Source organism: Accipiter gentilis, chromosome 5 (assembly GCF_929443795.1).
Source record: "Accipiter gentilis chromosome 5, bAccGen1.1, whole genome shotgun sequence".
NCBI classification, from domain to species: domain Eukaryota; kingdom Metazoa; phylum Chordata; class Aves; order Accipitriformes; family Accipitridae; genus Astur; species Astur gentilis.
In genome coordinates this window covers 32635300-32648332 of record NC_064884.1, presented here as the reverse complement: position 1 = coordinate 32648332, position 13033 = coordinate 32635300, and the positions used below count along the sequence as shown (strand labels likewise).

Here is a 13033-nt window from a genome sequence, read left to right as displayed (position 1 = left end):
CTGAACAACAGCAAAACCTCTGGAAAAGATAATGTGAAGAGAGAAAAAGAGAAGCTGAATAAAAAATCCAAGATGGTGGAGGCTGAGTTCAAGTATTACATGCAGTTACAAAACAGTCATTAATATGTACAGGACAGACCAGCTTCGATAAGTCTGAAATACTTTCTTTACAGCCTCTCTCCTTCTCTGCCTTTCACTTGTAGCCATGCCCCTTTGATGACACAAACAGTGAGCAGACAAATGCAAAGTCTGCTTTCTCTCATGTGTGTACATGTTCTTGTATTTAAAAACAGCAGTAAAAACAGTCTACAGTTTCTTTCAGACAGCCAAGAGATTCTACTCGTACTTAGTCTGCATCAGTAACAAAAAATTATTCTGGGATCCACAAATACCAGCTGTAAAACAAAGTATGCTGTTATCACTGTCAACTATTTTTAAACTGAGCAAACCCCAGTAATTTCTAGCTAAGGTAGTGATTTCTACATATCAATATTTCTATTAGTTTCCCAGCAAGCCAAGACTTCAGAAAGAACCATATAAATCAAAAGCAAACAAAAATAGCTGCCTGCCTTGTGATATCACAATTACAGTCTGGGAGATCTGAATCCACACTGCCGTCCTCCGCCATCCTCACAGCATGCAAGTCCTCTGCCACCACCATGAAATTTTCCAGCATTAAAAAGAAGAACTTCCACTCCAAAAGCCTGCAAACACTGTGCTTTGGGCGGGGGGGAGGAAAGGGGACACACTTCTCTTTGCTGGTGAGTACTGTACAGAAAATGTTGCATGCCAAACAAATGTTAGCAGCCGTTGCTTGATAACATGAGACTGAATGGTGACAAGTGGTCATGTTTCTAAATAAAACTTGCATTCATCAACATGTGCCAGACTTGATCTCCAGGAATGTGGACCATGAGTGCTAGGGGAGAGGATGAAAACACATACAACAAAGCCTTCTTTGCAAAACCTGAGTAGCTGCAGCAATAGCACTGCTTCCTGGCTGTAAACATCTGTAATGTTTTTTCCACGAGGCTGACGTATCAGAAAAATTCACCTGAAAGGATGAAAGTGTTCTAGAAGGACAGAATGAGAAGTCTCTGACGCAGAGACACAGCTACCTTTCTGTAGCTGTCTCTTCTGCAGTTACAGACCTCCTCAGAATGGCAAATGAAAAAGGTGGGTAAGAAAACAGATTGTGAGAAACAAAGAAAGAGGCTTTTACACGTGAATGGGGAAGTTCCATTGCGCAGCATAAAATCAGACTGGACGCATATTACCATACTATATTACTAAAGCATTTTCATACAGCACTTTCTACTCATTCACAGCTGTAGGAAGCAAACCACTAAGAAAAATTCTCCAGGCAAGGGATGACTGTAGCTTTGCAGAAAATCACACAGGCTATAAAAATTTATTAATTCTGTCAGGGATCCAGAATATGAAGAGATGTATTTTATTCTCAGCACCAGAACAATTAGTCTGCATTTACTAGCTGAGTGCAGCCAAAATCATGTTATATGATACATTCCAAACTCCAAAATATCGTAACAGGAACACACCCCGATATATAACAACATATTCTAAAGAGCCTCTCGAGCTTTCTAAAAATTATCTTGGGGGATGCAAACCCTTTTGTCCAGCGGCAATTAGACATCACAACAAGTACTTTGTACATACATTAATCAACAACTTGGGCTTTAACTGCTATGAGCCTGAGCTACAGCTGAACTAGCAAGATTTCCCCAACCTAGCATCAAACATCTCCACCATTTACTTCCCAACTTCAGCAATGCAACATTCAAACTTTGCAGGTTGGTTTTTTTCACTTCAATAAGTACTAGAATGGAAAGGATTATATGTTTAATTGCATACTATAGTACTGAGCACGCTAGTTGAGAAGGCTAAGTTGAAATAAATAAATAAAATTAATACTGGAAATAAAAAGTAAATAAATATTTTACATAATTTTGTTTGGAACTAGGATTTGACACCCTGCTTCTTGATAACAGAATGAGAAAGTTTAAGTGTGTAACATTGCAGTTTGTTATCTCCCCACCCCAAGAATGATACAGAATCCTGAACCCTTACCTGTCCCTATAGAAGGCCCTAAACTCTAATACTGAACAGACAGTACAGATCTTCTAAAGATATGTTTTGCAGTTTCTGAATGCACTTTTCACTAGAAACTTCCTAAAGGTATTATTTGAACATTTGTCTGAGCAGGTGTTTTGAAAGACAAACACAAAAATGCAGCAAATATACTTTATATTCAACAACTGGTGATGTATCACATCCTCTGAAACCAGCAGGCTCCTCAACCATAATGCACCACTTCCTGATTTAATTGGTCTGTAAGATATATACAGTGTTCATTACTTTAAAATGAACCACTATAAAAGGAGCTGGAGCCATCAGAATGCTTCTGCTTGCATAAAATTTACTGCTTCCGTGTTTACAGATTTCAGAACAGGAATGCAGTAAAACCATATAAAAAATGAACGGATGAATAAAGACAAAACTAAACAAACCCTTTTGCTACTAACAGGACTAAAGTATTACTAATTCATATGTCCTTGCATCACAGAACTGTAAAACATAAAGTATATGTACATTTTATGAAGTGCAAAATTGTGACAAAATTATTGTCAGCAATGGGAGGGAGCATGTAGCATGACTCAACAGAAAGTATTGGAACAAATAAACCAGTTTCTTCACATTTCAAAGAACAATCCTTTATTTCTTTAAGTTATGAAAATTGCTGTCATATTTTTGACCTTGAGTAAAAAGAATCTTTAATCCCAATGGGCATACATCTACCTGCTGTTACTCTTCTCCGTCAGTGAAAAAATAATCAGGCAGGAAAACTAAGACTTAGTTTTGGAACTGCTGTTCTTGAAATCCAAAACTATAAATGCACTCTTTTTGATTCCTCTGCTAAGAATTTTTTTAGAAAAACTACATTTTCACCCAGTTTTAAGCACTCATTTGAAGTAAAATGGTACCGGAGCAAGTCTCAATAAATCTGACTGCAACTGATCTATGTCATTCTAGCAGACAATGTTTTGAATTGACTCTTCTTGAAGAAATCATGTCAGGTACTCTAAAGTAAAACAGGAAGTTGAATTTCACAGAAATGTGTTGATGGTTAAGAATAAATGCTGAAAAGGCAGACAATAACAAGGTTTTAAATTCATGACAATCAGCATATTAATCTGTCCCATGCAGCACTTAAAAACAAAACAACTGTTTTACCTGGCTGCAATAAGATCTAGAAGATGTTGCCACCTGTCATTAATCTTGCCGAGTTTGTACTCAATCTCTGATGCCTTGCTCTCATGGCTGGCTTTAGCAAGTCGTTCTCCCATTTGCTGGAGCTGGATTTTGTTCTTCTGGGCTACAGCAATTTCCTCTTGATAATCCTGGACAATAAAGAGCAATCAGAAGTTGGGGTACTTATTTTGAATACACTCTGCTCTGCACCACTACAGGAACCATACAAAAATACAAGTGAATATTCTTTTTTTGGTGATTGGTACAGTGGAGAGACAACCTCTTAAATATTAGAGGTATAACCACGAACAACTTTATCAGAAGAATGGGGGAAAAAAAACCCCAAACCTGAAACAAAACACAATGCCTTCTAAAATTGTAGCTGCTCTAGTTAAATTCATTACAGGCAATTCTGATTGGATATTTAGTAACGCATTCAGATGCCTTTGACTTTGCATTCACTTAATTTTCTAGTATCCTGGGAGGTCCTACCTCAGGAAAGACAGGAAAATGCTGCATTGCAAGAGAACATAAACCACACAGTCTTACTGGAACTTACAAATATCAGTGTAAGGCAAAACCTCCATTTCAGCTAATTCGGTATCCTCTTTGCAACACAAAACAAGTAAGCAGTTTAAGAACAGTATGTAAGTGTATATGCCCTGCACTATACCTTTTTAAGTTTCTCAATCATTTCTTCTATGAGGATGTCGCCATTTTGAGAAACCTTACTTTCCATTTGTGTCAGCCACTCACAGAGCTCCTTGTTCTTCTCACTGAAGACAGCCCACTCATTCAGTCTCTCACTAACTTGTTGTCGACGTAAGGAGACCTTAAAACATTTGCGGACAGTGAATAAAAACATAATAGTAGACGTATTTAAGAGATGCTTGAAACACTTTGTGCCTTGATGTGAACTCCTCTGGCCCTGCAAAAGTGCTCCAGCCACTTACTTGCCACTGAAACAAACTGGAGTTGTACTGCAAAAACTGTGTGTGACTCTCTGCGAGTTTAGAGGTAAGCGTTAATCTCAGGTTTCCTGTTAGCTACATCCTATGCATAGACAGAGGCATCCAAGCGTTATGCTCAGTAGCCTGTCAATATCTTGTTTTATAATGCCTCTAACCCAAAAGTTTCATTAGAAGATAAAAAATAAATTTTATTACAATTTTTGCTTACTTATAAAATGTTATAAAGTATATTAATAGTTTCTTTTTAGTCTAAGAGATTAAATAAAAAAGGAAGATATAAACGCTTGACCAAAGCAAAAAAATAGTTACATACATAGCATAGGCCAAACTCCAAAAGACTGTAATTTGTTCATGAGCGTGATTTGTAAGTAGAAAACTAAATCAAAGATACAGTAAATTTTGCATAAACAATTTTCTACATGAGTCCCGGTACACTTATTTCATAGACAACTCTTTCTCCTGAATAGGCATGACACCTTGAGAGATTCCAAAGGACTGAGGTGTGCCCTGACAAGAAAGAATAGGCATAAAACATCAAGCAGGCAAATGCTGTAGTTCATACAGGAGGAAGGAAAACATTGCTGTGTTTAAGAAATTGCTATAGCAGTGGTACCATCTCAGACTATGAATAGTAATAGACAAAGAAGGACATTGAAATCAAAATAGCAGCAGAGGGTGAGTAGCAAAGTCATCTCTCCAGTTTCAGACCTTTGTACAACTACTTACTTCCTCCCCATTGTAATCTGCGTTGTTTCTGACTTTATATCAGCATTTCAGCTGAGAAGATGAAGACTGCATCTGCTTTTTCATAAACAGAAGTGATGTGTTCTTTAACTACCTTGTTAGGTTTAACAGGGGCATACACATGATCTCTCATTTCCTTTTTGCGGTTCTAAACTTGATGGCAGCTTTCAGGAAATAAGCAACAGTTGAACAAAGTGTTGCACTAGGTTACATCCTGAAACATTCAGTATGCACAAAACTAAGACAAAACTTCTTTACTTGGTTCCCTCCTTTACCATAAACATACATGCAGTGACTACACTGTAGTTTAGATGTATCTACATTGGCTCATTCAAATGCAACTAACTCATAACAAGTTCTGTGCTGTTAACTGTGAAGCCTTTTTCCTGCTTTGGGTATGTTTTTTAAGCCTTCACAGGTAAATTACACGAGGTAACCATTTCAAAGTTAGTCCCAGTATATCTGGACTGCAATCTCTGATGAACCACAGAAATAACATTAAGATAATCTGAAAAGCTGGGTGAGGGAGACCCGACTACCTGGATTTCTAAGTCCAAAATGGAGGCTAGAAACACACTAATAGCATGATGCACCCAAAAAATCAAACAGTACTCGTCAGCTCATTTCGCAGCCAAGCAAGTCACCGTCAGACTAAGAGAAATGCAGACACCAATGTCTGAAGAATCAGAAGCTGTCAGCAGAACTGAGGGTGCAATACAGTAATGTTGAGCGGGGATGAGACATCCTTTCTGAGCACAGCTCCTCCACCAAAGCACAGTAAACTGCATTACTTTTGTGTTTTCCCCAGCCAGCCACAGCCCCACAGCAGACAGTGTAACTTTTTTGTTGTTTTTTTCAAGGCTGCTTAAATATGACCTCATGGCCATGACAAAGTTCTAGAAACGCTAGCAGAAGGAAGCATTTCAACGGATGTTTTTCCTGATTCAGCAAGAGTTCAGGTCTGAATCTGAGTGTGCCTACATGCATCTTTTCTAAAAGCTGCCACTTACACTCAGTTTTTCTCCCAACACTTCAGTAGCCTGCATAGTCACACCAGTGCTCAGTACTCTACTTGCCTGGTGGCACAGCTCCTCCCACTGTCTGTGCAGAAGCTCTATGCGCTCACTGAGGATTGAGATATCATCTGCACTGATATATATAGACAGGGTCTCCTTCAGCAGAGAGAGGTGTGCGAGGTCATCTGTCCATCCTTCAACAGCATTCTCTAACTCCTTAAAAGAAGTTCACAAGGAAAAAGGACCAGTTTACTGACAAATAAAAATTTGAATGCATTGATGAAGCATGAAGACAAGCATTGTCATCCCACTGAATTAAAGTCATATCTGAGCAGACCCACCATTTCAAGTGGACTGTTTCAGCCCCGTTTAAAAGAAAAAGAAAACATCAACCCCATATGTACTGGTATTTTCAGGGTTATAAGAGGTAATTCCCCAATAGAGAATGATACGTCAGGCTTGTAATAAGTAGTCACAAACTAATATACTACTCAAATCTCTCCAAAGTTCAAAGGTATTTGAGAATTCCAAGTATTGCTTTGGACTTCTCTGTATTGAAAATATTTTCAAGTTGTAATCCATTTCTAAACTGCAAAGAATACAGCACAAAAGTGTTATCTAAGATCCTCCACAGTAATCTCACCTCAAATAAAAAGCACTAAACCAACAGTTTAGATACCATGAGTTTAAATTTGAAGTTAGAATTTCTATAATTAAAACACGCCACTATTTAGTGCTTTTACAGTACTTTTCAGATCCTGTTCTGATCTCACTTTGTTCAGATCTATATTTACCCTGCAGGATTTGCATTATAGTGAGATCACTCAGGTATTATGATGTCCAAAGGTTACATGGATAGTTTCTTGTCAGAGAGATGGCCAACCGGTTTGCACAGTCACTAACGTGAAGCCTATTAACAGTGGAAGAGGTTACTGCACAAAGGCAGGCAAAGATGATTGATACAAGAGTCAACAGAGAACAAGTGCTTTACCTTGCAACGAATCTGCTCAGCATGCAACTCATCATGGTGTTCTGGCAAAGGCTGAGAAAGATTTTTTTTGAATGATCTTAGCTTCTCCAGGGAGTCTCCTATGCCCTTTTCGGATTTTTCCCAGTCCTGAAGGCAGAATGTTTATTAGACTTCAATTCAGATCTGGATTATACATATGTCAGTTGATTTGCCTAACTAACCACTAAACAGTGAAAACTTTTTCATAATAATAACATGCCCTGAAATCCCCCTCTAAATAATACTCATAGCCTCAGAGCTCGAGTCATGTGTACAACTGCGTCAAATTTTTTGTGTGTAGGTCTCTGCTACTAGAAATACTAAAGCCAAAGCTTCCTGTTATTATTATGTTGTCTAGATCCAGCTCCATCCTTTCAGAAAGACTCTCCCTGCCAAAATTATTTTCCCATTCCTTTCTTTAATGCCTGTATTAAACACGCCAGTGTTCTCTGACAAAAGCTCAATTCAGGTGCATTAATCTCCAGAAAAAAAAAGTGGTTGGGGATCCTGCAAACTCAGGTCAGATTGAAGTACCTGCAGAAGCACAGAAGAAATCACACACTTACTTTCAGTAGTAAAGCAAGCTCTTTCTTTTGTTGCTCCAGATGCACGCTAACTATCTTCCAGCGCTCCTGAATTTCAGTAAGCTCTGTCTGGAGGGCTGCCTCAGCTCCACTGTCAGCAGAGAGCAGCAGTTGCTTCCCAGCTTCCACAGTGAGGATATAACTCCCTTGCTGCCTTAGGAGAACTTTTTCTTTAAGCTGAAAATATTAACAGTTTTCTGTCAGCTTTGTCTTTTTAGTTACAATTAGCAATTCAGTATAATTCATTCTTAAGCCCATACTTTAATCGATTGCATACCTTGGCTTAAGCATGAGCTACTGCCCAAATGCTTTATCCTAACATTTTCACAATCATTTACTGCAGCAGACCATTAGAAAATTTCTCCAAGGAAACAGAGGCATGAAAGACTTCTTTCTCCCCATATATAGCAGTATCTCAATTGCTCTTAAAGAGAAATACTTCCTCTAGAGCCTATTATGTTTATAAGCTTTATTATTATATGTATCTTCCAGCCAAAAATCTTGAAGACACCAAGCTGCTAGATACTGTTAACCTCTACATGAAGATAGACGCTCAAGGTGGTTTTTTTTTTGTTAGCTAGAATGCATTCCTCAAACAGAACATTGCTGTTTTTTTCAAGACAGTTTCAGTGTGACGTTAGCTACAGAGCAAAAATAGAAATAAACAAGGCTCAAGAGAGAGGGCCCAGTAAGTTCTCTGCTGCGTGTTCGTTATGAACTCCAACTTCGTTTCCACCACACTGCTGCTTCTGAGGCTATGCCAGTTCCAAAGAAGAACTAACATCCAGTATTACTTTCTGCAAAGCAGATAGTCTGCATCCAATACATTTTTAAAGAATGTTTTGAATGGTGAAGGCTATAAAAAAGGTGGGGATTTTCTTTCTCTTTCTTCAAACACACTGGACATTACCTGCACTTCATCCAGTAGTGCTCTGGCTTGCTGCAATGGGATAGGAGCATTGCCCAGCCCACTCACTGCCTGAAAGGATATTTCCACCAGCCACTTGCGCAGCTTCTCTGCCATCTCCCTGTAGCGTTGCCACTGGTGAATCTGGCTGTCAATGATCCCCCTCCTCTGCTGTGCCCGGCGAATTACTCCTTGCCATTGATTACTTAGAAGAGTCAGCTTCAGATTAAATTCATCTCTATTATAAATAGATAAATAAGTAAAATACATAGTAACCTTCATACTTTGATTTATTTGTTTAACAAAATAAACTGAAGGGAAAGGGAAGATGTTTTCTGGCTGTCAGTTACGAAACACTAGGAGAAAAGCACTGAAGTCTCATGATACCTGACTAAGGATGAGACCTTCACACTTCACGTACTGGCAGAATCAAAGGGCTCCAATTATTGAGACCTTAAAATCCCCAAACCTTTAACACAGAAAACTCTTCTACCTTCTCCCCAGAAATATACAAAGAAAACCCACAAGTTTTGCCAGTTTGGATTAGTCAAATTCATGGTAAATCATGGAGATTTCACAGTTCACCCCCAGATTTACTACTGACCCCAAAGCAGGCATAAGATAGACATAGCATTAACGAAATTGTCACATCCCAATAAACAGTTCATCTTAGGACCATGATACCCTTAGCACAGTCAATGCATATGCACAAGTGTGAAGCCGTTGGTGTTTCACTGATTCTCATTCATTTGATGACAAGCATTTAAAATAAAATCTCAGACAGCAATGAATTCCTATTCCATCCCATTTAGGTTGCAGGTGTTCTTAAATGGTAGTAGGGAATCCTCTTGGTAGAGGCAAATCACCAGCTGGCATAAATCAAATGTAACTCACTAAATCTGTCACTGCAGGCTCCTTTGGCGAAAGTGACATTTTGAAAGTACATCAAAATAGACATATACGTAACATGCTTGATAATCCAAGACAAATCTTTGTCAGAGAAGCAGCCTCAAGGCTGTTATATTCCCAAAAGCATTCACACATTCACATACCCCATAGCATCCTAAAGAACACTGTCTTATTTAAGAACTGGCTAATTAATAACTTAACCACAGCGATAGTAACTCCTGCCTCAGAAGAGCATGATCTGAACACTGACATCTGCTACTTTCTCTGTTCAGAAGTCGCCCACTAGTCTAAGTATTACTTCACATAACCACCAGCAGCAACAACACAGGGAATGTCTACCTGTCATCCACCTGTCCTTGTTCGAGGAGGTGCTGCCCATCAGAGATAATCGAATGCAAAATCTGCTGGCGGCTGAACATCTCTGCCTGGAATAGCTGTTGTACAGGAGACAAGGATGTTAAAACAAGATCTTACATTATAATTCTATCTGTATGCACTGGTAAAAATGAATTTTTGTGTATTTAATCTCATTTCAAATTAATCCAATGGGAATTTTGTCATGAACTTAAATAGAAACACATTTAAAAATCTCATTGTGGAGCTGCTTCCTGCTTCTAGTGATTACTATTAGTTCCTTGAGATTAAAAAAAAAAAGAAAAAACTATTAAAAAGCTAAATAATATGAATAGGAGCTAGGTTTTATGTTTCTGAGTACAATTGTGTGATTGGCACTATAATTTACAGCAAAATCCAGATAGGGTATTTATTGCATGGACAGAAAGGTCACTGTTTATTTTCTGACATGCTTAAGAATATTATAGTCCTTTGCCTTGTTAAATTGAACTTATGCAGAGACTGTGTGATACACAACATTTAATGCAATTTTACACTGCCAATAGAACTTTAAAAGAAATGTTCTGCCATGTGTAGGAGCTAGAAATTAATTCTCCACTTCCAGTTTTTTCCGATTTATTTTCCAATTTTCCCCATCAGTCACAACAAACTATCACAATACTTTTAAAACTCCCTTATTACTTAAATATTACTTAAGACAAAAAATTACCCAAGTACTACTTAAGCAAAGATGACTTAAATACATCCTACTTAAATTTATTTTTAAAATCATCTTTTCATTTAGTAATGGACCACATCTCTAGATAAAGCTGTTCAGGAATATTCTTATGTTGATGAAAATACATCCAGGCATCAGCTCAGGACTGGACCCACTCCATGTTCAAAAAGTTTTCAGAGAGATTAAAAGAGAAAGTATACTGGTATGAAGCTTGAGATTTTGGGTGCTTTTTCTTTTGCTAGCGATGGCGTTTGCAGTTGACAGAAGTTCACCCTTGCCTGAACTGAGAGCCACTATTCCCCAAATCTGGATTACACCCCTGCTATGTGGCTTCCCACGAGCTCAAATTGTGATGTACCAATTCCTGCATCTGCAACTGCCAGCAAAATACCCACTGGCACCCGCACAGTTAAATCTCTCAAGCACATTATATGTACCTTACGACTTCTAGGTGATGACTAATTTTTTAAAATCAGATTTTGCCTCTCTGAATCACTGAGTTAATTTTGAAAATGTTACCCAGGTCATAAATTTTTGCCTAGAAAGGAACAGTGTTGTCTAATTTCCTTGCAGAAGAATTTGATAGTGTTCTTTGAATACCTAGGCTCTTATGAATGACTGAGCCTGAACCAGAGGGAAACTAATTGCTCTATTATCTCATGAACAAACCCACAACACTGTGGGGTTGGGAATTTCAGAAAGCTGACCAAGAAAGCAGAAATTTTACTTCCTGTCACATCTACTTCTGTCAAGTTAGGGGGGCATGGGTGAAGCACAGGAGGCAAACAGCATCTACCAGCATTGTTGACAGATTGAGAGTAAACAGTACTCAACTGGTTAAAAAAACCCACCAAAACCCAACAAAACCAACCCCCCCCAAAGCAATAATTTTAATATTTTTTTAAGAGAATAGGTGAAACAAAAGTTTATCAAGCATGAGGAACTCTGCTTAGAGTGGAGGTGTTCAAGCCCTACCCCAAAGCAGAGATATTTCTGTCAAATTCCACTGGCTCCCCACACGCACACTGTCTCTGTACACAAGAGGAATACTCTGTTATGTGGGACCATTTGCCTCCCCAATTTCTTCTCATAGGTAGATCACTATGAATCGCAGAAATAGGAATTCAAAGGAGGAGGAAAGGAGGGCAGATGTTGGAATGCACAATACCAGCACACTGGAAAAAATGTCAGTAATTGAGTTGGCAAGGAACTTCCCCTTCCCCTGCCAGCACTTTCTCAAATGCTTGTCTTGGTGCATTCCCACTGCACGGGAGTCCCAAGCAACGTACCAGGCTTGCAAATGGATATCTGGAGAACTGCACAAGAACAACTGCAAGATCTTCCTGACAGACTGATGCAGATGTCAGTGTTAGTGCATGATATCTGAAAAAGCTATCGCCTCCATGTTGCTGGTTTGTAAAATTTCACTGGGAAGTTATTTCTAAATAAGGCCACTGAGGTAGCTAGCGTCCTCTTTGAATAAACACCAGCAAAATTATGAGTCAGCACTGCAAAGCTGGTAACAGAGCTGGCAGCATTTCAATATCCATTCTGGGAATGCATGTGGAAACAGAATATTTTCTCATTATCTTCAAAAATACAAAGCCAAACAGTCTGGAAATTCATCTCAAGAAGTTTAGATTTGACCCTTTCATCTGCGAGGAGTGGAAAGAAAATTCTTCTTAAGTATCAGGAGGCACTGCAAAGAACATTGAGTACTGAATACGTATAGATTATATAAAATGCCAGAAAGCTTTAGGTAAAAAAAGATATCGTTTACAACATTTAGAAAATCAGATATTAGTTGTCTAAATTCTGACAGATGACTTCATAGCTGTAATAAAAAAAGCTTCAACAGAGTGCCTGAGTAATACTCATCTGAGCTAACTGCTCAGACCAAGGTTTCAGGAGAGAATTAAGCTGAGATCTCACGACAATTGAATTCAAGAGGATTGCCATTAACCCCTTTCAAAAAATTGTATCTATGACTGGATGCAACAACAGTAGGAAATTATCCATTTAGTAATGATTTCTGGACATTCAAATCTCAAAGACCTGAGATGTCTCAACTTACAAAGACACTGTCCAGTTAATGCTGGCAGCACCAAGAGGAGATGAAATGGATGACATTTGCAAAGGCAAAGGCAGTTAAGTGGTAAAGCAAATGTATGCTAAAGCAAGCAAAATCAGTTGTGATTACATTCTGCTATCAGACATTCATCCAAACACTGTGCTGTGAGATATAAGGCAAGAGCAGGGGGAAGACATGACTCTCACTATGATCTGGCCTGAATCTCTGGGTAGGTCAGCTGAAAAAGTTGTGGGAACTGAAACTACTGTGGCCACATGGGAGCTTTGGCATGAAAACTGACTTGTCTTACTTGATCTTTACCAGGATTCTTGGCAATAACAATATGGGTGGAGAAAAAATGTGCAACACTTGACTTCACTGAAGAATCATAAAGGCATCCTCTAGTAAAAACTCTGAATCAGTTTTTCCCTGCACCAAAAGCTGGGCTAGTTCTTGATTTGTTACAGACAAATGACTCCA

The 13033-nt window shown here is 38.6% G+C and overlaps 1 protein-coding gene across 22 annotated transcripts in view; it reads right to left on the bottom strand.

Annotated features, from left to right (window-relative positions):
* The window catches only part of SYNE1 (spectrin repeat containing nuclear envelope protein 1), a 318475-nt gene that overhangs the window by 36447 nt on the left and 268995 nt on the right, over window positions 1-13033 (bottom strand). For 21 of the 22 annotated variants that reach the window (XM_049801239.1, XM_049801241.1, XM_049801249.1 and 18 more), the window contains 7 exons: window positions 9750-9844; window positions 8505-8739; window positions 7577-7771; window positions 6993-7118; window positions 6062-6217; window positions 3944-4102; window positions 3253-3419 (listed from right to left, as the gene is read on the bottom strand). In XM_049801239.1, coding sequence (XP_049657196.1) covers window positions 3253-3419; window positions 3944-4102; window positions 6062-6217; window positions 6993-7118; window positions 7577-7771; window positions 8505-8739; window positions 9750-9844 — 1133 coding nt within the window. Of the gene's footprint in view, window positions 1-3252; window positions 3420-3943; window positions 4103-4967; window positions 5057-6061; window positions 6218-6992; window positions 7119-7576; window positions 7772-8504; window positions 8740-9749; window positions 9845-13033 lie in introns of those variants that run through there. The other variant, XM_049801258.1, reaches the window with a different exon arrangement.